General features: G+C 39.1%; 1 protein-coding gene across 2 annotated transcripts in view; it reads left to right on the top strand.

The window, feature by feature from the left end:
• atg4b (autophagy related 4B, cysteine peptidase) overlaps positions 1 to 27,527 on the top strand; it is a 308,094-nt gene that overhangs the window by 34,072 nt on the left and 246,495 nt on the right. For both annotated transcript variants that reach the window (XM_051923643.1, XM_028794816.2), the window contains exons 6-8: positions 19,929 to 20,001; positions 21,980 to 22,059; positions 27,496 to 27,527. The exon at positions 27,496 to 27,527 is cut by the window's right edge and continues 165 nt beyond it. In XM_051923643.1, the coding sequence (XP_051779603.1) occupies positions 19,929 to 20,001; positions 21,980 to 22,059; positions 27,496 to 27,527 (185 nt within the window). The remainder of the gene's footprint in view (positions 1 to 19,928; positions 20,002 to 21,979; positions 22,060 to 27,495) is intronic.

The following is a 27,527-nucleotide window of genomic DNA, read 5'->3' as shown; positions in this document are numbered from 1 at the left end:
TAAGTAAACAGTTCTACAAGGAGCACTTGATGGACTGATTGAGTGCGTTTAGAGTTCTTGGGATGAAACTTTTTCTAAACCGCGAAGTCCGTACTGGGAAGTCTCTACAGCGTTTTGCCGTGGCTAAGGCAGCGTCTTCTTCATGCTGTGTACCGATAATTCTCTTTCCAATCAGCTGCTGCTGTGATTCCCCATTCAGATACAGTGATATAAATACTCCGAGTGGTGCAATGAGAGTAATATGGAAAAAGATGATCTGCTGTGGCAACCCTTAACGGGAGCAGCTGAAAGAAGAAGAAGTGCAGTGACAGTAACAACGCTAAAGCAGTTATGATATTTGGAATACTATGGCTATTCCCTGGACCATTGTATTGCTGCAGATTAATTACAATCAGATGCATTACACTAATAAACAATATGCAGTTAGTTTCAGTGTATTTATAAAGCCGCGTCAGGAATGTGGATCTAAGAAAGAAAGGTTGACCACACAGGAACAGTAGCACTGCTTTGCGTACGCCAAGGCATGAGTTACCGTGGAAATGTGCATGGCTTTATGCCAAGTTTAGGTTTTATACATCGCGATTTGAGCGTGGAAACATTCGTACGCAACATTTCTGTGCGTACGCACCGTTTATACATGAGGCCCCTGATCTTAACCCAATTGAGCATGCATTTCACTTGTTGAAGACTAAACTTCAGACAGAAAGGCCCACAAACATACAGCAATGGAAAGCCGCCTGAGCATTTAAAAGGAGGAAACCCAGCATCTGGTGATGTCCATGACTTCAAGACTTCAGGCTGTCATTGCCAGCAAAGGATTTTCAACCAAGTATTAGAAACTAACATTTTATTTCCAGTTATTTAATTTGTCCAATTACTTTTGAGCCCCTGAAATGAAGGGATTGTGTTAAAAAAATGCTTTAGTTGCCTCACATTTTTATGCAATCGTTTTGTTCACCCCACTGAATTAAAGCTGAAAGTCTGCACTTCAACTGCATCTGAGTTATTTCATTTAAAATTCATTGTGGTAATGTACAGAACCAAAATTAGAAAGTAGTTGTCTCTGTCCAAATATTTATGGACCTAACTGTATCATTGGCTGTTTTGGCAAAGCTGTTTTATTGCTGTTTTGATGACAATAACTAGAATGGAATTCTTAAAAAATATGAAAGACAATAGGATATACCACAGAAAAATTAAATAATACTGAATTCATAGTCAAATACTAACACTAGTATAATTTTAAAAGCTAAAGGAAAAGGACTTTAAAGATACTGTAATCTTGATGAGCTCTTCTATTATAACTAGCAGAAGGTAAACATTGAATTACCTGAGCATTTTTGAGAGTATAAATCACTAATACACCTTATAAAACAGAGTCAATACTAACTCTTATTCAATAGGTTTATTATCTTCTTTCTAGGTTGCTGGTACCTCTTTTACTCAAGTAAAATCTGCAAAAAAAAAAAAAAAAGTACATGCTTTAATTCTACGGAAGAGGTTTTGTAAGGGTGCTGAATTTATAAAAGTAAGACTTTGTGCACATGCACTTGGAATAATAGTTTCCTAATGTAAACCAAGCAGATGTGTTTTATTATTTAAACACAAATAAAACAATATGTTGATCAGTGAAAATCTAGTTAAAATTTTCCAAAATGGTACTGAGATTTTGCGGTATCTTTGTTAATGCATTTCCTTTTAATTAAATGATCTCTGATGATATGATAGTCTTTATTCTTAATCTGTGCATAATAATGCCAAACCTCATAGATGCTGTTACACTATGTGTTACGGAGTATATTAAAAAGACAATGTATACATTTTCAATTATATTTAAAGTTGATTGTTGTTTTATTTTCTGAAAAACAATTGAACACTTTAAAACGTGTATTACTCAATAACCAAATATCATATGAACGCGTAGCCTAAATCAATTTGTAAAGCATCTCTTACAGTTTTTTCTTAATCTTTCAAATGCCCAATATGCACCTTTCATGTCGCATGGCACACATCAATCCTGTAGTCTAAATCATTCCAGACCCTTTGTAGCATATTACCATTGATGGTTGACATTGGACCCACAATGCATTTCTTCGTTTAATTGAGTGCCAAAATATGGAAAGAAAATTAATGACAACACTGCAATTCGATGTATACTACATGTTCACATAATACTTTTTAGCAAGTAGTATGTTTTTGAAATTCCTCATTTTTTAAATTACCTTGAAAAAAAAATATAGTGACTGTTTTGAAAAGATAGTTGCTTGCAGCCTAAAGATAATTGTTTTTTTAATGGAAAATGATTATCAGTGTAACAGATTATTGCTCAATATTGGTAATATCAGTGTAACAAATTGGCTATATTTTGAGTAATGAATATATTTTGTAATTATAATTTAAGTGAATTTGTAGTTTTATTTTCTCTTAATTTTAAGTACGTCTTCAGAAGGAAATCAGTAATTATAAGGTTATATAATTACTTGCGTTAGATAAATGCTTCTGACAGTAGAAGTCTGCACGAGCAAGGTAAACAGCATTTAAATATTTGAAAAATTATAAAATTCAAATGCAGAGAGCCACCCAAATAATAACAGTTAAACAGGTGGCAATATGTGGATTGATACCAAGGTTTAATAGAGAAGAAAAACATAAAATGAGTCTTCATTTTATATACTGTATAAAAATATTCATTTATACTCCAGATGTAAGAACTTGCCACAATGTGCATCCATAAAGGCGCACCCTGAAATACTTGCATCCTTTATATAGTATTAGGCAAAATATAAATTCTGCTCAGCTTACAGCAAGAATATTACTGATAATCAGATTGAGAGAAGGTGGAATAGCAATAGGAGGGCCATTTGCTGAGAGGTCTAGCTATTTAAAAAGGAAACAAGTTCCCAATTAGGTTTGGAAATGCACTTTTCTAAAAGGATACATAGACATAGTATGGTGGGTTAAGGATAAAGGTATCTGCAATAATATGTGATGGTGGGTTAAGGATAAAGGTATCTGCATTAATATGTGAGAACTGTTTGTTATTAGAGGAGATGTTTGGATACTGGAACAAGGTTGTCATTGTTTAACCATCTGTTTTGCATAATTGAGAAATGTCCTTTATTTAGATGATCATTTTGTTTTTTAAAGATGTATGTTTGAAAAATGAAATTAGGTTCAGTGTTGGGAACTAAACCATAGCCTTGACTTTTCTGAATCCTCCCAGTTGTTTGAAAACGTATGATTTAACAATGTCTGTCTTGATTGGTGCCACAGTAGCATCAGTCTTACTTATATCTCACAGTAAATAAAATATCTTCGCAGCTCCAATCAAAATACGATATAGCTTATTCATGAGCCCTTTTAGCCATAATGAAAACAGACAAAAGCTGAAAATGTGATGGTTGTTGTCACTGATAGAATACAGAATATCTCTGAGTCAGCAGCAGCATCTGCAGAGATACATTTTTATGAAGATGTAGTAATTTCAAAAAAGAACATTAGTTTACTAAAGTTATGAACCATGGGTAACATATTAATTAAAAGAACAATATGACTTTTGAAAATTATTTATTTTTGTGTAAGTGATCTGGATAACTTTACTTTAGAACATAATGTCGGCTATTAACAGAATAAGATACTAAAATAACCATTTATGGTATTATACAATTAAAAATAGCCCAGATGGAATCAGACTTAAACCCAGTATCCCAGTCAAATTGGCAAGCGATATTGAAAATGCACTATTAGGCATATTAGACAATATATTTAAAAATCTGCACCAAGTTCAATTGTTTATAACAGTGCATTCAAGGGTTATTGTTATATCTACATTATTACAGTGAATTTCTGCTGACAGTAGCATAATATAAATATCACACAAAGAATTAATACAGTATCAGAAGTTGACAACAACACACAGCATATATGCTCCTGCTTGAAAAGTTTTAAATCCATTGCATAACTTGAGTAATTTTTTTTACCAAAAAATGCACATTTGACCATTTGGTCTCTTCCTAATTAATATAAAGTGTAATTATTACTAATGTGAGTTCTTTGAAAGAAAATGTTGATGCAGAAAAATTATACACACACAATACACAGCAGGTGCAACAATAAATGAACACTTAGTTCTCTACACCATACATCAAGGCTAAGCTGGATCAGGTGGGTCAATGACCGAGGGTTAACTAAAACTAACTTAAACAATGAAACAGAAGACCTTAAATTATGCATTTGGGAGGAGCAAACATAAGTAATTGCAAGATAGTGGGTCAGTTATTCCTACAAGACTAGCATTAACAACAATATTTCGGACTACTTCAATCTAGAATGTGGTGCTCAACAAGGATGTCCCCTATCACCATTGCTCTTTGCAACAGCCATTGAGCCATTGGTTGTTTACTTTCGAAATACTGTACATCAGAGATAAAGGAGATTTTCAGAGAAGGTGATATGGTGCTGTATATATCTGACCCACAAAAGTCCATGCCAGCAGTCCTAAAAGCATTAGCAGATTTTCAAAAGATCCCTGGACTCAAAATTAATTTGAATAAAAGTGTGCTTTTTCCAGTGAACTCTCTAGAACAAAATATTAGACTGGACACCTCCCCATTTAGCTTAGCAGGTCAGTTTAAATAACTAGGGGTAAATATAAAGCTCTTTTTCAACACAATGTTGTCTGCATGAAAAAAAATTAAACAAGATGTGAATAGATGGTCCACCTTCCATCACACATTAGCTGGGAGAATTAACACTATTAAGATGAAGCTTCTTTTTCTATTTCAAACCATCCTAATATACATTAAGAAATCTTTTTTTTTTTTTTTTTAAGAAATTAGATTCAGTCATAACCTAATTTATTTGGAATATGGAACATCCATGCATCTAAAGGGCAACTCTACAATGACTTAAAGCAGAAGGGGGCACTGCTCTACCTAACTTTCAGTTTTATTACTGGGAGGCAAATTTACAGGCCATAAAGACCTGGGGCCTCATGCATAACTCCATACGTAGAATTCACACTAAAACATGGTGTACGGGAAAAAGTGGAACTGTGCATACGCATAAAAAAATTCAGATGCACAAAACTGTACGTAAGCCAACTTCCACGCACTTCAGCTGCATAAATCCCAGTCAGTGTAAAACGTAACGCACGTGCACTCGCAAGCCATCCAACCCCGACTCCTTCCAAAATTTTGCATATTTTAATATGCAAATAAATATAAATATCACTTTATGTTCAGCGTTTGGTTAAAAGACAATGGCAAAAGCATGTGAAAAAAAGAATTTTGGTGAATGCAAAGTGGACGCAAGGAAAATTTATTTGTTGGCTTAAGCAATGGTATAAACAATAAAAAGAAGTTGATTGAGTGACACAGAGTGGTGGAGAAACTCGAAAGTTCAAGTTAAGAAAGTTGCATAGTGCCCAAAACAAAAAGAAGTGGTCAGATATCAAAGTCACCATGAAAAGGCAAGTCGTAGCCAACTGTCAGAGTGTCATACGGAAGCGTATTAGGGAACAGAGAAAAGAAAAAAAAAAAAAAGTATTGACACAATGAAAAAAAGGTTGAGATGTCCACTTCAATCTTGTAGTTTATTTTGTCATTAAAGTAGAACATCGTAAACTTAATCTTGAAATCAATGCTTAATTTACTAGTTTCTCAGATTCCATTGTAACTAAAGTAGCACGTTAAAATGCTTCGTATTCTATGTTTTTTTCTATGTGCTCTGTGTGTGAATCACTATGTGCTTGTTAAATGGGCTTTCCTCTTATGCCGACAGGACACAGAATAGATAGATAGATACTTTATTAATCCCAAGGGGAAATTTACATAGTCCAGCAGCAGCATACTGATAAAGAACAATATTAAATTAAAGAGTGATAACAATGCAGGTATACAGACAGACAATAACTTTGTATAATTTTAACGTTTACCCCCCCAGGTGGAATTGAAGAGTCGCATAGTGTGGGGGAGGAATGATCTCCTCAGTCTGTCAGTGGAGCAGGACATTGACAGCAGTCTGTCGCTGAAGCTGCTCCTCTGTCTGGAGATGATACTGTTCAGTGGATTCTCCATTATTGACAGGAGCCTGCTCAGTGCTCGTCGCTCTGCCACGGATGTCAAACCGAATACATTACATTCATGATATTACAGCTCTCTGAACAATCAAAATACTAAGATGTATACTTGATATAATTTTCATGATGAAATTAATTAAAGTATTTATTAAATTTGGGGCACAGTGGCGCAGTGCTAGCGATAAGCTGGCGCCCTGTCCAGAGATTGTTCCTGCCTCCTGCAAGATGCTTGCTGGGACATGCGTGACCCTCTGTGAAATGATTTATTGTAACAGTACTGTCTCTTTCAAACATACCAAACCCCAGTTCCTGTCCTTCCTTTTCTTTCTCTACATATCCAATCTCCACACAATAATAAATGTCAAACCATATGTAACATTAGAACGGCAATTCTTCCAAATTATTAAGGAACATTGAAATATCTTCATTGTACATGTTTAATAATTCCATCCATCTGTCTATCCAGGGTCGCTCCAGTCCCAGCAAGCATACAGCGCGGGGCAGTAACAATCCCTGAATGGGGCGCCTGCTCATTGCTAACGCTGCACCACCGTGCCCCCACATGTTTAATTATTAACAGTATACATACTTTAATGAATTTCATCTTAAAAATGATATCAAGAGCTCCAAGATGATGTGCTCTTAGAAAACTAAATCGACGTAGAAACCAGTCGTCATTATCTGTAAATACGCACTCTCTTCTATTGAATTGAATTGAATTCCTTTATTGTTATTGTATGGTACAGTTGTATCGCTGCCCTGGGAGAACAACTAAACCCCGGGATAAGCACGATTAGAAAACTGCTAATGTAAAGCAGTTCAATATATAAAATCTATCGGGCAACGTGACCAACGCTCGTCCTTTTATTGATTTCCCCACCACCAGTCCCAGCTTAGCATTAACAACAAGTCATATTACAACACAAAGAAGAAGCAAAAGAATAACACATATATTATCTTACATAAAAAAAAAACCAACAAACAAACAAATACATAACAATCAAACACCCCCCCCCCCTTCTGGTTTAAACGCGCAATGTTCATAAATCATAGAAACCAGTTCGACCAAACGGAATTACTGTCCTTATTGTGCAGGGCAAAGAGAAACCATACGGGAATACGCCGGCCGTCGAGCCGATAACAAAAAAGTTCAATCCTACCAGTCCAAGTATTCCAGCGAAATCAAAGGAAGAAAAAAAAAAGGTCCTTCTTCAGAGACGCGTCTCCCTTGTGTCGCTGAGTCTTCAAAAAAAAGAACTTGTTCCAGCAGATATTTTTTCTTGGCGCTACCTCGTCTCTTCTCTTTGCTCCACCACAAGATGTCTCCCTTTCTCCCCTTCTTTTCCGGTTTTTAACCGCCCTGACCGAGTTATAACCTCCCCCTTAAAGGTGTATTTACAGTATTCTTCTTTCCTGAAATGCACCCAAAGAGGCAGCAAACTGCCCCTAGAATAAAGCACATGTGGCATTCGCTACATATTCCCCGCCCCCAGACCAAGTGAAGGGCCAAAATAGAGCTTCATGTTGGTCACATGTACTGTATCTGTTTTTACCCCAGAGTCAGTTGCCCATTGAACGCGGTAATTAACAGGACCTAATTTGCTAAGTATTGTAGCTGGGCCGAACCACTTCGGAGCTAGCTTCGCAGCAAATTTAGTTGAAGCCTTAGAAAGGGGATGCGCCTTCAACCATACCCGGTCGCCTACAGAATAGAGAACTACTCTTCTCCGTTTATTGTAATATCTTGCCTGTTTGGCCTGGGATTTCACCACCCGTTCCCTAACTTGTTCCTTTAAAAGTTCTAACAGATGTACTTGCTGGTATGACGTAGTATCAGGACAGGGGGGAGTGATATATCGTTCTAACGGCCCAAAAATTTGTCTTCCAAGAGCTAATTGCGCAGGAGATTCACCGGTACCCTCATGAAAGGCAGAGTTCAGGGCCAAGCGTAGTTCAGGAAGATTTTGATCCCAGTCTTGATGACGGTTCCCAACATAGGAAGCCAGCATAGTCTTCAAATTTCGGTTCACTCATTCTGAGAGGTTAGCCTGAGGATGGTATGCTGTGGTCTTCTTGTGCTGTACACCCCAATCCATCAAAAAGCAGTCCATCTCTGAGCTTGTGAATTGTGGCCCCCTATCTGTAATGATACATCTGGGAACTCCCCAGCAGGTGAAAAGTTCACTTCTAAGGATTGAGCAAATGCGAGATGTTTTGGCGTCATGCAAGGCAAACAGCTCTACCCATTTAGTAAAATAGTCTACCGCCACCATTAAATAAGTTTTTTTCATTTTACTGACTGGGAGGGGTCCCATTAGATCGACCCCCCAAGCTTCTCCAGGGTCTTTTACTGTAGTGGACTGAAGAGGTCCTGCTGGAAAACCAGGTGGGTTCTTGTACTGCTGACAAATAATACAAGTCTTTACATGTTTCCAAACCTCCTTCCTCACCGTTGGCCACCAGGCTACCTCTAATATCCTTTTCAGCGTCTTCAGCCGGCCTAGATGGCCCCCAAAAGGACTATCGTGGAAATAGGCAAGGAACTCAGGCACATGTGATTCCGGGACAACAAGTTGGTATTTGTTTCCTCCCAATCTGGATGGCACACAGCGATATAACACCCCCTGAAGCTCCTGAAAGGTAATGTGACCCTTTCGCTTTATGGAATTATTCCGTGCCTCCTGACAAACAGGACTGATGGACTGAGCTCGAACTATGTCCTGAAGGTCCAGAGGTAGGTCCGTCCATTGTGTCGATATGAGAGCCACAGCTGAAGTTATTGGTGGTTCCAGAACCCGGGAAAGCGCATCTGGTACCACATTTCCACATCCCTTCCGGTAAAATACTCTAAAAGTAAATTGTTGAAGCCTCAAAACCCACCGGGTCAATCTGGATGAGGTCTTGGGGCAATTAAAAGCCCATGCCAGGGCACGGTGGTCAGTATATACTTCAAACAGAACCCCTTCAAGAAAATGTCGCCACTTCTCCACAGCCCAAACTACTGCCAGACATTCTTTTTCGGAGGCTGAATAATTTAGCTCTGGGCCACGTAGGGAGCGGGAAGCATATGCAATCACCCGTTCTTCTCCATCCTTAGTCTGAGTGAGGACAGCCCCAAGCCCTAAGTCACTGGCATCTGTTTGCACCTGAAAGGTAAGGCATGGATCAGGCTGTGACAGGACGGGTGGTACCAAAAGTGCCTGTTTGAGGTTTTTAAAAGCACCTTCGCATTCCGGTGTCCATTCCCATGGTACTCCCTTTCTGGTCAACTGATGTAAAGGGGCGGCGATGTCAGCTAATTTAGGAATGAATTTGTGGAACCAGCCTACCATCCCCAGAAATCGCTGCACTGCCTTGATGTTGACAGGAGGAGGGTAATCCACAATGGCATTGATCTTGTCCGGGTCCACTTTGACGCCTTCGGCTGATACCACATGCCCCAGGAAAGTGAGGTGGGACTGTAAGAAGAGGCACTTCTTCATGTTCAGGGTCAGCTGAGCCCGTTTGAGTCGGTAAAAGATGTCATCAAGGTCCAAAAGATGTTGTTCCAACGAAGGAGAGAAGACAATGATATCGTCGATATATACATAACAGGTCTTCCCAATCAACCCTCTCAGCACTTGCTCCATCAATCTCTGAAAGGAAGCTCCAGCGTTTTTAAGCCCAAAGGGCATTACCCGAAAATGAAACAACCCTTCGGGAGTGATCACAGCAGTCTTTTCTATGCTGTCTTCCCCCATACACACTTGCCAATATCCAGACTGAAGATCCAGAGTGCTAAAAACACCTGCACCCCCCAATGATTCCAATATTTCATGCACCAAAGTAATGGGATAGGCGTCATGATGAGTTTTAGCATTCAGTCCCCTGTAATCAACACAGAATCGAAAAGTGCCATTCGCTTTCCGGACCAATACTACAGGAGCTGCCCAAGCTGAAGACGAAGGTTCAAGAATACCGTCCTCCAACATGTGGTCAACCCATTCTTTAATGAGCCTCCTCTTCATTGGTGACACCATGTAAGCCCTAAGTCGGACAGGGACCTCATCCACAGTATATACATGATGAGTAACTACTGCCGTGCGCCCCAGTTTATCAGTCCAAACCGTAGGCCATCTTCTCAATAAAGGCCGCACCTCCCAGGGCTGAGTGCTTATGCTAGTTTCTATTGGACTCAGCTCTGCAACGGATTGCGCCAGATAATAAAAAAGATTTGGCCACCGCAGCTCTTCCCGAGATCTTTCTTCGAACCTGAACGCCTTTCCTCCGGGTAGCGTGTAATCTCCGGACCTTGGCCATAAATTCATACCTGCTGCAATAATAGAGTCCAACCCCAGAAGCAGTGGCATGGTCAAGTAATCATCCTCTAAGACATACACGTCCACCTCCCAGGAAACACTGTGCAATGCAAACCGCATCAGGATTTTTCCACTATCACCATACGCCCTCCCGTCCGCCAAGAAGAACTTCATTGTACCACTCGCCTTGGGCAGCTCGTGGGTTTTTTTAATCTTTTCCCACAAACTGCGCTTCATTAAGGTAAGCGTACTTCCAGTGTCTACTACCGCATCCCCAGTGATGTCCCTCACAGTCACGGGTACAGCCAACAAAGGTAACTGGGTCCGCACAGTGGTGAGCTCAGCTCCAGCGGATCGATCTTTTTGTCGTTGACCCCGTCCACTAGGCAAATTACTGCCTGAGGGGTCCTTATTTTTTTGTTTATGTCCCCTCATGGCAGCCCAGTCTTTTTCAATTAAGGTACCGATTTTCACCAGAGATTGTAGTGAGCCCACAATACCCCGTAAAGCAACAGCTAGCCGCGGGTTACAAGCCCCGAGGACCCGCCTTACAATGTCCTCTTCTGACATACTGGGATTCCATCTCAAACACAGCGCACGATATTCGTAGGCAAAGTCTCTGATGGGCTGCATAGGCTCCTGTCGGGTGTTCATTAGCTGCTCTTCCACCTCAGCCTGATAATCCATCGGCAAGAATGCTTCTAAAAATGCGGAACGGAAGGAAGACCAGTCGGCTATGCTTGTCTTTTCTGCCTGCCACCATGACCGCGCTGGACCACTCAGTGAGGCGTTTAAAAAGCCCATCAGCTCCACATCAGTTAAAGGATGGAGTTCTAGAAACGAATCCGCCTGTTCCAAAAATCTGAGAACCTCTGCTGATGTACAAGAGGTCTCTAATTTAGGGAATTCTAAGCGTAGCGCCGCAGCAGTAAGGGAGACCCTGGAAGTTGCACCTCCCATTGAGTTAGACTGCCGTGATTTCTTACAATAAGCGTCCATGCTCCTCCTTACCACGTCCTGCAGCTCGACTCCCCATTGCTGATCCCTTCTCTGGAGACAAGCAATCAATCGTTGTTCTAACTGCCGCACTTGACCTTGCACATATTCGTGCATCGCTTCTATAGCGCCTTCCAATGATTCATGCAGAGCCTCTTCGCGCGCAGCGGCCCCTTCCGCCAATTCCTTGATCTGATCGTGCATCTCTTCTATCCGTTCTTGCATCTCGCCCCACAACGACGGCAGGATGTTTTCATCTCTTTGCACCTTAGGAGTAGAGATGTATAGCGAATCCAATAGGCTGGTTGCTTCATCAACCCCTTCGTGCGCCCTGATTGTAACATGTTCGCCCAGCTCAACCCCTATCTCCGGCCCCTCGCTCGGGTCGGTAGCCTCCTGCGCCAAACCTACAGAAGACATCTGAACTATGGTGGTGAAAAAATGCGTGAAAGGAGATAGCGGATGTATCCTAGTCAGTTCCCCGTACGGGCCACCACTAATCTGTACCGCTGCCCTGGGAGAACAACTAAACCCCGGGATAAACACGATTAGAAAACTGCTAATGTAAAGCAGTTCAATATATAAAATCTATCGGGCAACGTGACCAACGCTCGTCCTTTTATTGATTTCCCCACCACCAGTCCCAGCTTAGCATTAACAACAAGTCATATTACAACACAAAGAAGAAGCAAAAGAATAACACATATATTATCTTACATAAAAAAAAAAACAAACAAACAAATACATAACAATCAAACCCCCCCCCCCCCCCTTTCTGGTTTAAACGCGCAATGTTCATAAATCATAGAAACCAGTTCGACCAAACGGAATTACTGTCCTTATTGTGCAGGGCAAAGAGAAACCATACGGGAATACGCTGGCCGTCAGGCCGATAACAGAAAAGTTCAATCCTACCAGTCCAAGTATTCCAGCGAAATCAAAGGAAGAAAAAAAAAAGATCCGTCTTCAGAGACGCGTCTCCCTTGTGTCGCTGAGTCTTCAAAAAAAAGAACTTGTTCCAGCAGATATTTTTTCTTGGCGCTACCTCGTCTCTTCTCTTTGCTCCACCACAAGATGTCTCCCTTTCTCCCCTTCTTTTCCGGTTTTTAACCGCCCTGACCGAGTTATAACCTCCCCCTTAAAGGTGTATTTACAGTATTCTCCTTTCCTGAAATGCACCCAAAGAGGCAGCAAACTGCCCCTGAAATAAAGCACATGTGGCATCCGCTACACAGTGAGAGTCAATAGCTCTTGGGAAACTGTTTCTGAACTGCGAGGTCCCTACAGGAAAGACTCTGAAGCATTTGCCAAAAGGGAAAATTTCAAATAGACTGTGCGCATAGCTGAGGCAGAATGTGGGAGAAGCTGTATCTAGATTATATTCTGCACTCTCAACACAACCCGTGGTAGAGCTTTCCGATCAGCTGCTGTACAGCTGTGATTCCACACTCATATACAGCTGGTTAAAATACTCGGATTGGTGCACTGAGAGTAACAACGCTAAAGCAGCTATGATATTTGGAATAGCTTGGCCATCCTATAGAACATTATATTGTTACAGGTTGATTAAATCAGATGCCTTAAATTTATAAACAATATGCGGTTAATTTCAGTGTATTTGATAAAGCTGTGTCAGGGATGTGAATCTAAAAAAGAAAGGGAAACCACACAAGAACAGTAGCACTGCTTTGACACTGGGTGCTGCCAGTTTGCAAAACCGAGCAGAAAACTTGCGTATGCCATTGATTGAACTGGTGTGAGAATGTGCATGGCTTTATGCCAAGTTTAGTTTTTATACATCGCAATGTGAGTGTGGAAATGGGCATACGAAATATTTCCGTGCATACTCACCATTTATACATGATGCCCCTGGACATCGACAAAAATTGATGATAATATACAAGCCTGTTCTACAATAGAATTAAAATCTTGCAGTACTTTTTTATATTCCCTGCTCTGTGTTTCAGTAAATACAAATCATCATCAATACACTAATCATCCAAGTGCCCTACATTCACTCAGAATATGGAACCAATGTAGGAAGCTCTTTAAGACAGAAAAGCTCTTATCTGTTGCACTTATACATGACAACCACTCTTTTCCACCCTCTCAAACATACACAGCATTTAATGCTTGGAAAATGTCTGGGATTAAAACATTCAGCGACTTGTACATTGATAATGTTTTTGCATCCTATGAGCAATTAAGCTTCAAATTTAACTGCTCATCAACACAATTTTTCCACTACTTTCAACCTAGAAACTTTGCTAAACGGAACATGCCCAATTTTCCTCACCCTCCTCCTATTTCCATTACAGAAGAAATATTGATCAGTCTTGAAGACTCAGAAAGCATCTCCACAATTTATCAAAACATTATAAAGTCCCTTCCTTTCAAAGATCCCAGGACACAATGGGGTAAATCTAAATCGACTTAGAAACCAGTCGTCATTATCTGTAAATATGCACTCTCTTCTATTGAATTGAATAGGTAAGGTAAGGTAAGGATCTTTCACTTAACATTTCAGAAAAGGAGTGGAAGGCAGTCAAGCAGAGAATACATTCTAGGTCCATATGCGCAAATCACTCAAATATTCAACTTAAAATCTTTTATCGAGCTCATTTATCTCGATTAAAATTGTTTTCAGGGCAACATTCAATCTGTGAATTGGTGTCACAGTCACATCTAACCCATTAACCGCTGTGTTTGGTGTACTCCCAGATGGGCTGAAAGTGGAGAAAGACAAGCAAATCATAATTGCCTTTACCTCACTCCTAGCAAGACTTATCTTGCTCAACTGGAAGAATCCCAACTAACCACTTTTAAGTCAGTGGTTAACTGTTGCCCTATACTACTTGAAATTGGAAAAATTCAAATTCTCACTCAGAGAATATGTTTAAACTTTAAAATATGGAAGGATCTAATAACATTTTAGAATAAGCTTCTATATCGAGGAAAAGGACACCCTTCCTTGCTGCTCAAAAGAATTCCTTTGTTGGCTGTCTCTAGTCTCTTTGTTTTGGATGATGGTTGAAATCTGGTTTTGTTAAGTTTGATGTGATTGTAGGGATTGTTGTTTGCTTTTAAATAAAATTATTAAAAAAAAAAGTCTAGCATCATGACTTGAACTAAGGAAACAAGTGGAACTGAGGAGAAGAGTGGTGGTTACTTAGTGGTTACTAATCAGTCTGGACAAGGTTATAACACCATTTAATAAAATTCAGGCTCCATATATAATTGGACATAAAGTTAATCAACAATGTAGTGATCCTAAACATTGAAATAAGTTCATTAAAGAATAGTTTAGGAAAAAGAAGAAGAAGCCAATGCCCTGACCTAAAACTTACTGAAATGCGGTGTCAGTACCTCAAGAGGCAGTTCATGTATGACATCCATCAGACTGAGCAGAGCTGGCAGAGTTTTATAAAGAGGGGTACAAGATGTCAGAAACATGTAGCAGTTGACTGTATTAAGTTACGGATGCTAAAGAAGGTGCCACAAATTATCGACTCTGAAGGATTCATTTACTGCCAATACCAAAGAATATCTGCTCATTTATTGAAGTATAAATATTTGAGTTCATATTCCCTTTTGTTTGTGGGATCGTCTTTATTTAGGATACTCATTCTATGTTAAGCTTCATGTACTATCTTTTTATTATCTAAAATACTGACCACCTTGATGCGAACACAGATTTTCAAGTATGATTGTGTAATACTACATACTGTATACTCATTGTATGATCATTGGATAAAAATTGTCCCTTAATCTAGTGGTGTAAATTCTAATGGCAATGGTTCTGAGACTGGAGAACAGTGATAAGATTTAGTAAGTCTTTAATAATCCTATTTATTTCATATGTCCTGAATAGAAATTAGCTGTGTACCAGTAATATTCTGAGCTGATGTCACTCCCTTTGTGGTCTCTTTAGTTCTGAGCTCATCAGGTGCCATACCAGTGAGTGCAGACCCCACTGTATACATTTGTTGGTGAACATATATGAGGATTTGTAGGCCTTTCTTGGGTGTTCATGGAAGAAAATGAACTGGTAAATGTTCTGTACTATAACCAAGATGTTTAGTGCAAACTTCAGATTGTCAACAATGGCGAATGTAATCAATCTTAAAATTCGTACCTTCTCCACAGTATCCCCTCTGACTACTTCTTGAAGTCTATGACCAGGACGGTGGTTTCCCTGATACAGAGGGACTGAATGTTGTCCTGGCACTGTAAAGTAGGAAAAAAATCTTCAATGCAAACCTTCTCTTTTTTGGTATTGATAATAATGGAATTGTGAGCAAAGTCAGTGATGGAGCTTGAACTTTGTCTGGCCACACATTTGTACAAGGGGGATACTTGGAACACTACCTTGAGGGGTGCCTGAGTTGCAGATTCATGTGGAGGAAGTGATGGTGCCAGTGCGCACATGATACTGCTATTGTGGGCTGCATCAGGAGTGGGCAGGAGGAGGAGTATAGGAACGTAATCAAGGACTATGTTAAATGGTGCGACTCAAACCACCTACACCTGAACACCAGCAAAACCAAGGAGCTGGTGGTGGATTTTAGGAGGACCAGGCCCCTCATGGACCCCGTGATCATCAGAGGTGACTGTGTGCAGAAGGTGCAGACCTATAAATACCTGGGAGTGCAGCTGGATGATAAATTGGACTGGACTGCCAATACTGATGCTCTGTATAAGAAAGGACAGAGCCGACTATACTTCCTTAGAAGGCTGGCGTCCTTCAACATCTGCAATAAGATGCTACAGATGTTCTATCAAACGGTTGTGGCGAGCGCCCTCTTCTGTGCAGTGGTGTGCTGGGGAGGCAGCATAAAGAAGAGGGACGCCTCACACCTGGACAAACTGGTGAGGAAGGCAGGCTCTATTGTAGGCATGGAGCTGGACAGTTTGACATCTGTGGCAGAGTGACGGGCACTGAGCAGGCTCCTGACAATCATGGAGAATCCACTGCATTCATTGAACAGTATCATCTCCAGACAGAGGAGCAGTTTGGTATGTTTGAAAGCGACAGTACTGTTGCAATAAATCATTTCACAGAGGGTCACGCATGTCCCAGCAAGCATCTTGCAGGAGGCAGGAACAATCTCTGGATAGGGCGCCAGCTCATCGCTAGCACTGCGCCACTGTGCCCCACATTTAATAAATACTTTAATTAATTTCATCATGAAAATTATATCAAGTATACGTCTTAGTATTTTGATTGTTCAGAGAGCTGTAATATCATGAATGTAATGTATTCAGTTTGACATCCGTGGCAGAGCGACGGGCACTGAGCAGGCTCCTGTCAATAATGGAGAATCCACTGAACAGTATCGTCTCCAGACAGAGGAGCAGCTTCAGCGACAGACTGCTGTCACTGTCCTGCTCCACTGACAGACTGAGGAGATCGTTCCTCCCCCACACTATGCGACTCTTCAATACCACCCGGGGCGGGGTAAACGTTAACATTATTCAAAGTTATTGTCTGTCTGTATACCTGCATTGTTATCACTCTTTAATTTTATATTTTCTTTATCAGTACAGTGGAACCTCGGTTCACGACCATAATTCGTTCCAAACCTCTGGTCGTAAACCTATTTGGTCGTGAACCGAAGCAATTTCCCCCATAGGATTGTATGTAAATACAATTAATCCGTTCCAGACCGTACAAACTGTATGTAAATATATTTTTTTTAAGATTTTTAAGCACAAATATAGTTAATTACACCATAGAATGCTCAGTGTAATAGTAAACTAATGTAAAAACATTGAATAACACTGCCACAAACTCCCAGGTTCCCTGCTCAGCTGCACGCACAGGCTCGCTCTCTCTCAGCAGCACTCGAGCCCCCTCTCTCTCTCTGTAACATTGCAGCAGTTCGCGCTATAGCCTTACAATCCGATCGCTGTATAAACACTTTTTTTAAATGAGTTTTAAGCATAGGGGGAGAAAAAGGAACATTTGAACAAATCCGAACTTTATTTAAAAGCCAACCAAGAAAGTAACATTACAGGAGTTCACGCTAATAGCATTACAACCCGATCGCTGTAAACACTCTTTTTAAATGAGTTTTAAGCACAGGGGGAAAAAAGAACATTTGAACAAATCAGAACTTTATTTAAAAGCCAACCGAAACAGTAAGATTGCAGGAGTTCACGCTAATAGCATTACAACCCGATTGCTGTAAACACTCTTTTTAAATGAGTTTTAAGCACAGGGAAAAAAATGAACATTTGAAAAAAGAAAAAAGTAACATTGCAACACTTTCTTCTCACCACTCTTCACTTGCTTAGAAGCCATGGTTAACTGCAAAAGCACACGAAATACTGTAGAGCACAAAGAGTTAACAAGTAAAGCACGCACGTCTGACTGAGAACAATGAACAGGGAGAGGCTGAACACGTGCTTAAATACAGTAATCTGCGCGTACGAACTGGAAGGGAAATGAAATAAGAGCACAAAGACTTCACAGCGAAAGCACGCACGCACGTGCAAGCACGCACGTCTGACCGAGAATAATGCAACACGTGCGGAAATCATCGGCGCCCACAAACCGAAAGGGAAACTGGCTTGTTTGTATACCGAGTGTGCGGTCGTGAACCGTGGCAAAAGTTTGGCAAACTTTTTGGTCGTAAACCGAGTTGTACATGTACCGAGATGTTTGTGAACCGAAGCTCTACTGTATGCTGCTGCTGGAGTATGTGAATTTCCCCTTGGGATTAATAAAGTATCTATCTATCTATCTATCTATCTATCTATCTATCTATCTATCTATCTATCTATCTAGGATGGGTTCTGCCAGTTAGGAACTCCAAAATCCAGTTGCAGAGAGTAGCATTATGTCCCAGGTCTAGGAGCTCGATTCTCAGCTTTGTCTATAATGTTCATATATAGTCTAGACACATTCAATAATATTCAGGTGATCTCTTGATTGAGAAGAAAATTTAACTTGGGGTAAATTCTGAATTAATTTAATATTTGTACAGTTACCTTATGAAACACAGCTAGTGAGATGTGCTTGACAGTTGTGCTTTTTTCGCAGGTGTCATATGTTCTGAATTCAAATGATGCAGGGGTTCATGTCTGATTCGGCATTTATTAAATATGCTTATGGAATGGTTTCAAAGTAACCAAACATTTTCAAACCTGCTTAATCAATTATAGGATTGTGGGGTGCCAGAGCTATTCCTGGCAGCATTGCATAGGGTGCCAATCCATTGCCGGACCCACTAATTTACACAGACATACTCGCACAGAATTGATTCAGCATTTCCAGTAATGCTAACCTGCATGTTTTTAGGGACATGGGAGGAAAAGCCATTGTAGGATACTAGATCCTTGAGGCAGTAGCGTTATCTGCAGTGGCATTGCACTGCTCATATGTTTTTGAGACCCCAAAGGTTTATCAAATGGTGTTTTGGTAATTGGTGTTAGATGAGTATTTAAGGAAATCATCAGCTAAGGACCTGTAAGGTATTTGTTTCTTAAATAACAGACTTTGATGTATTTATCCTTTTGTGTAGATGTGCTCCTGGGTTTTTTTTCTGTCCTGGTTAGATCCAGACACTTTTGTATGAAATATTCAGTTTCTTGGTAATCTTTTATATTAGAATAACCATTATTCTGCAAAAAAAAAAAAAAATAGACTGAAATGTTTCTTGAGGAAGGTTTTTTATGTTGGCCATTTTTAACTAAGAATTGAACTTTTGGAATGCCAGTATCTTGCAACCCAAGTGAACAGAATGACAGGTTTAAGTTTGTGCTAATGTAATTACAAAAGTTTCTCTAATTTCCAGTTAGCATTAAACATAATTAAGGCTGAGCTAAGAGAGTTTATCATTAGAACACTGAAGCAATGCTTGCTGAAAAGGGAGCTTTGCAGTCATGTGTTAATAATAAGTGATAAAACAGTAATTTTAAGTAGTAATATCCATTAGCAACACTACTAATGTATTGATTGTACTTTTGAAATTCATTTAATAACTCCTTGATAAAAAAGTATCAATTTCTATCAAAAACAAGAACATTTCTAGGTGGTTTCAAACTTTTTAACACTACATGTTTAAAATATATGAGTGGGAACTTGGAAGCACTTTTGCTTGAGTTTATTTTTGCTTGTACCAATTTAGCAAACCTAGATTTGCTAATGTTACTTTGAGACTTATTCAGAAATTATTTTATCTTAAAAACAAGTGCTAAAACCATTGCTTGCTTGATGCAAAACACTAATTCAGTTAGTGTTGGCAGTAAGTGAACAGTTATATTTGTATATGTGTAATTCAGATACCATAAGTGATGTTTAGAATTTAGTTTTTTTTTTTTTTTTCAGGAAATATGGGGCTTATTCTGGCATTTAGCACACATATTTTTTATTATGACAGTTCATTTTTTTTCCTTTATAGATAGATAGATAGATACTTTATTAATCCCAATGGGAAATTCACTTTATACACTACATAAAGACGTTTTTTCATCTCTTTTCATGTTAGAGCCATGTGGCAGAGATGTCTTCATGAATTCATTAATATTTGCTTGCATTTTCTTTTCTTTAGCTCAAATGGGAGTTGGTGAGGGAAAGTCCATTGGGCAGTGGTATGGGCCAAATACAGTTGCTCAAGTACTCAAGTAAGTGTCTAATAAAATATTCCTTACAGGAATTGCTCAATAAAAATAAAAAATTTAAAAATAGATTTTTTTAACTTTGAGAAAGTTTTTGGATTTGAGAGGAGACCATTCATTTCTGTCCATTTAATTTTTCTGGATTTTATAAAATAGGTCCAACACCTTAATAGATAGATAGATATTAGCTGATGAGAGATAGACAATAGAATTCACTTGTGAATGTCTACTGAGGGAAAGGTATAATGCAACACCTTAAAAGCTAAGGTTTTTATCTGCATACACTTTTACCTATTTTGTCAGATTTTTTTATGTTCTTATGTTATCAAAACTTTACTGGTTCATAACTGTTCTTATTCCTGCATTTTTCTGTTTTGTGACAAGAAAAGCAGCTCCTGTGATTTATTATTTCTCTCTAAGTCATATCTGCTTTAATTAAAGCCTAATCTAAAATGTCTATTGAGGAACGTTTCACATTTTGTTGAATAACTGTACATAAGCAAACCAAATTCATAATTAAATTTTTACTAGAACCTATGAGAAATACTTTATCAGAAATTTATAGCAAAAATATTATAAAAACAACTCCACCCCATGTAATAACCAGCCCAAGATTTCTCTCAGTGGGTGTAACTGTTTAAAGGTGTCCAGAGGAGACTGAACAATAGAAACCAGAGAGATCAAGATTTCTTGTATTACAGAGATCCCGTCCCTTCCTAGACATGTGGCAGGTGTTCACTTGTCAATCTTGGAACCACATGACCCATAAATCCAGAATGCAGAAAGTTCTGAAAAAGATAGATTGTAAAAAGAGGATTTATGGAGTTTAGGGAGAAAACTCTGGGTTTTGTAATAGCAAACCTAAAATGGCAAAAAGAAAGTGTTGATGAAGCTTTAAAGGCTTACCTGATGTGTCCAACAGAGAGCATTGACTTTATGGATGGGCCAAGTTCAGTGCTAGGAATTGTACCTTTGAAAGGTCAATTCTTTTCACTTACAGTGCCAATTCAAAGCCACAATGGTGACAAAAATAACCACAACAACACAAATCAGTCATGACATGAATAATAAATTTATACATGGTTTGTATTAAAGAATCTCCTGGTTTACAAATCCAGTGCAGGCACTGTCAGGAGAGCCAAGATAAACGTTAACTGAGGTGAATGCTGCAGTTAGCTGAGGTGCCCTTTCTGCTTGAGTTATCTTCCCCATATTCTTTTAGTGTGCAGAAGTTTGGAAGGTAACATTTTGGTGAGCAGTAATTCCAAAGTGTCGGGGTTAAACAGATCAGGAACTGTGGTACTTCAGCATGTCAGTGGTCTATTGGTGGTGGGTTCTCGCATACCAGGGTGTGGTAACACTTTTTGTAACTTTAGGATAGTATTGTTTTGGTAAAATACACCAATCCATATCAAATGAGGAGTTTTGCCACCTTTTTCTAGAAGTTTCTGCTCAATGTACAACTTTTCTCATCTTGTTTCCTGCCATCACCCAAAAAATGCTTTCTCACAGAATTACACAGCATAAGAATGAAAAGAAAGGGAGGCAATGCATACCAAAAGAAAGAAAAGCAAGTACTGTATAGTAGCAGTAGTAATAATAATAATCAGAAATAATAAAATATATACTGTATATTGTATATGAAAGAATAGTGATTCAAAAGCAGGCTATTTATGTAAATCCAGAACTTCTATTAAATACACCGACTACAGTGACACACTGAATATGATTAATTTTCACTACAAAGGTTACCTAGACACTGTAAATGGTATAGAAAAGATCCTTGGGGAGTGGTAGGAAACTTCTTTGAGGATTTCAGATTTAGAAGTCTTAAGCAGAAAAGTCTGGTATACAGGGATGTTGTAATTTATAGCTTTATTGATTAGATGCAATACAAAAGGTTTAGCATGTGAAGAACAAGCAATTAATATAACTAAACTTTGGGTTCAATGCATAATTTCAGTTTTCTCTGAACTTTTGACAGAAAGCTTTCTACATTTGACTCGTGGAGCCAACTGGCTGTGCATGTAGCAATGGATAACACTGTGGTCATCGAAGAGATCAGTAAGTTTTAAACTTTAATGGTATTAAAATATTTTGGTTATTGTGATTACTGACCCACATTTTATTTACTGCTTTAAGACAATGTTTAGTTTGAATGAGGCAGAACGATACAAGCAGAACAACAGACTCAGTGTAAGTAACACTTCATAATTAACACTAACATACAATACTTAAATGACCAGTGGCTTGTCCCTCTGTCCTGAATTTTAAGAATGGAAAAGTATGAAGAATGCAAAATTTTACAAACTTTTTCTCTTAACATTTGGTCAAACAATTAAAACAATCCGAATTCTCCTTCACAACTATGGCATCTCAATGAATGGTTTGCAGAATGTTCACACAAAACTCTCTACAGCTCTTCCAGCCTCTCTCAGTGAGTTCCTGCACTACCATCGTTTTGTATGGATGGAAATTAAGGTCCTCATGCAAAATCCTCCTCAAAGATGTGTTGGAAATGCCCAATGCAGAAGCATATTTGTGCGCTGAAGGTCTAGGAGACTGCAAAATCGATGCCCTTACAGCTTGAGTGTTTTCGGGTGTTCGTACAGTCCGAGGACAGCCTGGAGATTTTCTGTTCAATGTTGTATGTGTCTGTCTAAATTTAGATACCCACTGAAGAATTGTTTTCCGATTTGGGATGTCACCGTTAGGAGGAATGTTGAAGTTCGTTCGGAAGGCGCGTTGTGTAGTGATAATGGATTTGTTGTTTTTGAAGAATGCTTCAACAGCAAAAGCACAGTGCGCACCGGACCAAGGCACGTTGCCGACTGAAAACTACAAGGGATCACCTATCAAAAGACCCCCACCCCAACCCATTCAGCTGCCTCTACGTCGCGCAATGACCTTGAGAAATGTGGTACTTCATTTTGGCTTACCCTGTACTTAACTTATTTTTACACAACCTGAGTTGAAACATCAGTTAAAAACCACAACAATATACAGTGCATCCAGAAAGTATTCACAGCGCATCACTTTTTCCACATTCTGTTATGTTATAGCCTTATTCCAAAATGGATTAAATTCATTTTTTTTCCTCAGAATTCTACACACAACACCCCATAATAACAACATGAAAAAAGTTTTTTTCAAGATTTTTGCAAATTTATTAAAAATAAAAAAATGAGAAAGCACGTGTACATAAGTATTCACAGCCTTTGTCATGAAGCTCAAAATTGAGCTCAGGTGCATCCTGTTTCCCCTGATCATCCTTGAGATGTTTCTGCAGCTTAATTGGAGTCCACCTGTGGTAAATTCAGTTGATTGGACATGATTTGGAAAGGCTCACACCTGTTTATATAAGGTCCCACAGTTGACAGTTCATGTCGGAGCACAAACCAAGCATGAAGTCAAAGGAATTGTCTGTAGACCTCCGAGACAGGATTGTCTCGAGGCACAAATCTGGGGAAGGTTACAGAAAAATTTCTGCTGCTTTGAAGGTCCCAATGAGCACAGTGGCCTCCATCATCCGTAAGTGGAAGAAGTTCGAAACCACCAGGATTCTTCCTAGAGCTGGCCGGCCATCTAAACTGTGCGATCGGGGGAGAAGGGCCTTAGTCAGGGAGGTGACCAAGAACCCGATGGTCACTCTGTCAGAGCTCCAGAGGTCCACTGTGAAGAGAGGAGAACCTTCCAGAAGGACAACCATCTCTGCAGCAATCCACCAATCAGGCCTGTATGGTAGATCTATTTCATTTATGTTAGGTAGAATGCCCAGAGGGGACTGGGCGGTCTCGTGGCCTGGAACCCCTACAGATTTTATTTTTTTCTCCAGCTTTCTGGAGATTTTTTTTTTTCTGTCCACCCTGGCCATCAGACCTTACTCCTTTTCTATGTTAACTAATGTTGTCTTATTTTAATTTGTTATTTTGTCTTTTATTTTTCTTTTCTTCATTATGTAAAGCACTTTGAGCGACTTTTTGTATGAAAATGTGCTATATAAATAAATGTTGCTGTTGTTGTAGAGTGGCCAGACGGAAGCCACTTCTTAGTAAAAGGCACATGGCAGCCCGCCTGGAGTTTGCCAAAAGGCACCTGAAGGACTCTGACCATGAGAAAGAAAATTATCTGGTCTGATGAGACAAAGATTGAACTCTTTGGTGTGAATGCCAGGCGTCACGTTTGGAGGAAACCAGCCACCGCTCATCACCAGGCCAATATCATCCCTACAGTGAAGCATGGTGGTGGCAGCATCATGCTGTGGGGATGTTTTTCAGCGGCAGGAACTGGGAGACGAGTCAGGATAAAGGGAAAGATGACTGCAGCAATGTACAGAGACATCCTGGATAAAAACCTGCTCCAGAGCGCTCTTGACCTCAGACTGGGGCGACAATTCATCTTTCAGCAGGACAACGACCCTAAGCACACAGCCAAGATATCAAAGGAGTGGCTTCAAGACAACTCTGTGAACGTCCTTGAGTGGCCCAGCCAGAGCCCAGACTTGAATCCGATTGAACATCTCTGGAGAGATCTTAAAATGGCTGTGCACCGACGCTTCCCATCCAACCTGATGGAGCTTGAGAGGTGCTGCAAAGAGGAATGGGCGAAACTGGCCAAGGATAGGTGTGCCAAGCTTGTGGCATCATATTCAAAAAGACTTGAGGCTGTAATTGTTGCCAAAGGTGCATCGACAATGTATTGAGCAAAGGCTGTGAATACTTATGTACATGTGATTTCTCAGTTTTTTTATTTTTAATAAATTTGCAAAAACCTCAAGTAAACTTTTTTCACGTTGTCATTATGGGGTGTTGTGTGTAGAATTCTGAGGAAAAAAATGAATTTAATCCATTTTGGAATAAGGCTGTAACATAACAAAATGTGGAAAAAGTGATGTGCTGTGAATACTTTCTGGATGCACTGTATATACATTACCTTATCTTTGTATCTCTTAGGCTTAGTGTGGTTGTTCATTCTAAACTTAATAGGTACCCATGTTATAAATGAAGAACTGCAATTGTGTACCTCAGAATGTCAAAATGGTGTCGGCTCTCTCCTTCTAGGTTTCAATATGAATGCATTACTAATGGTAGCACAAAACTGACCATCTTTCGTTAAGGGAATGGCAGTTTAGACAGACTTGTTTTGGTATCAAGATTTTTCTTTGGTACAAACGGATGCTTAATGTTTTTGGTTGAGTCTCTTTTGTAATAAGCCAAGTTTGTTGTATGCACCTGTTTTTTTTGTTTTTTTTCAAGAAAGTTGACAGTATTTTATTTTACCATATAAGAGTCCACCTCTGGTGGAAGGAAATATCCATCCACTTTAATATTCACAGAGGTACATCTTTGTCTTATATTAGTATGGTCAATTAACGGGTATCAAGTCATTGTTGGCTATGATGTCCATGTCTGTTCCACACTAGTTCCCTGGAGAAGGATCAGCTATTGCACATCTAGCTTTAGCTTAGAAAATACCTGGATAATCATCATTATCATCATAATAATACTTGACATTTCTATAGCACATTAAATATATTGAAAGTAGCTCAGATTTATCTGTAATAAATGCTGGCTTGCTGTTGGTTGGACGACATTGACAACAGCATGTTGTTCTTTGCTGTATCAAGAAAACAGACCACACTGGCTAATCAGTGGAAGCTCAGCCCAAGTACTGAATTGAGCCAAAAATGGACTGGAGAGACTCATATAACAGCATTAAAATTTACTGTTCATGATGTGACTGTTATGTTGGAAAACTTGAAAATTAAGCAATGACTTGAACATGAGGGTTAGAATGCCAGATAAAACCACAAAAAACAGTTCCTTTGTCAAGTGTTGTGCAAAATGTTGAACTTTTGAACCATTACTCTTTGAAATAATTAACTATTAAATAATATTAAAAGTATGAAATTTCCGACAAATGGAAGCAAAAATAAAATTATAAATAAGTAAATATTACTCATGTAAAGTAATGTATAATTTAATCATATATGTTAAGGATTATTAGACAAAAAACAACTCTCTACAGACATTATCCTAGGTGGGACAAAGGTTATGCTGCATTCTATTTACCTCGGAAGTTGGATGTCAAAGCTGGGAATGGCATCACACCCGAGTTGACAGAGTTCCAGTAAAATAGTTGGAAAATCAATATAGACACTTCTAAGAAATCATTTGTTGTGCTTGCTCCATCTGAAAAAATAACAGTTGATAGCAATGCATTATGCTCTATTTCACATATTTTTCTAACACCATAACAACAGTGCTGTGTGTATGACTGATTTAATAAGACACAAATACACAGAAGGGCTAATAAACAGAATATTACAGCTTTCACTGAAGTTTGTGGTGTATGTCATCATTTTGGATTGACATCATGATCTGTTATCAGACAAACTGGAATCTGACAGACCTGAGTTTCTGAGTTGGAAATCTGACATAAGGGAACATTCCAGTTGCAGATTCCAACTAGGATGTTGGAAATTCTGACTTCCCACTTCAGATGGAATTCGGCATTAGTGTAAAGTAGGAGGGTCTGAACACGGAGCAAAAATTCTAAATAAAAACCTAATGAGTTTTGAAAAGACAGATTGAGAGGAATGTGTCATCATTACTGAACGTTATAAAAAATTATTTTCTTTATTAGTTAAAGTTTGCATTTAATCCTTTGTGTTTATCTTATGCTTTAATTAATATTAAAAGAGTGTATGCTGTTTGTTTTGGCTTATATTTTTTGTGGTCTCAGAGGTACAGGGGTGCATGTGGGATAGGATGGGTTACCCAGGGGTTTTCACTGAAACGTTAAACAGGGTTAAGATGTCAAGTACGGGCCTTGAGACAGTGGCAGAGACTGCAACAGGTAAACAAACTCTTAACACCAGATGCTAGGACCAGAGATCTGGAACTGCAGGGTGGACCTCAAGGGTTCTAAGGTCACCATTGCTTCCATATCCCTCACCCCTTACCCTGGGAAAGAGAGAAACAGATAACCTGGGTACCCATCCTGGCCTGGATCTAGACTGCTCTTTAACTGCAAAGAGCAACTGTCTTAATTGCTCCCACCCACATTTTAAGCCAGATTCATTCACGGTTGTCTCCAGACGTATAATATACATGTCTGGCCACAGAAGACTAACAATTTACTGCCTGTGGAGTACATAAATCTATTTTGAATTCTTTTTTTTAATGCATGTTTTCAGTTCATCAAATAAATTGGTACTGTACATTAACATTTTCATGAAAAATGCAATTGTTTTAGTTTGTTTGGTGTTAAAAGTTGCCTTTACTTTTTTTTTTTTTTTTTTTAACTTCAGATGTCCAAACAAAATATATAATTTGGCCAGGAATTTGAACCATTTCCATAACTGTATGAATACTATTGAATACAAATACAAACCTGTGGTACTAAAGTTAGTCTTACATAAAGTTTTTTTTCTGAATCAAGAAAGCATCTGTGTTGTACATTTTTTTGAGATTCCTTTTAATAATGTTTACATGTCAGAGCGATTGTGTATGCCATGGCTAGACTACGCT

Source organism: Erpetoichthys calabaricus, chromosome 2 (assembly GCF_900747795.2).
Source record: "Erpetoichthys calabaricus chromosome 2, fErpCal1.3, whole genome shotgun sequence".
In the NCBI taxonomy this organism is placed as follows: domain Eukaryota; kingdom Metazoa; phylum Chordata; class Cladistia; order Polypteriformes; family Polypteridae; genus Erpetoichthys; species Erpetoichthys calabaricus.
This window is presented reverse-complemented; position numbering and strand designations above follow the sequence as displayed.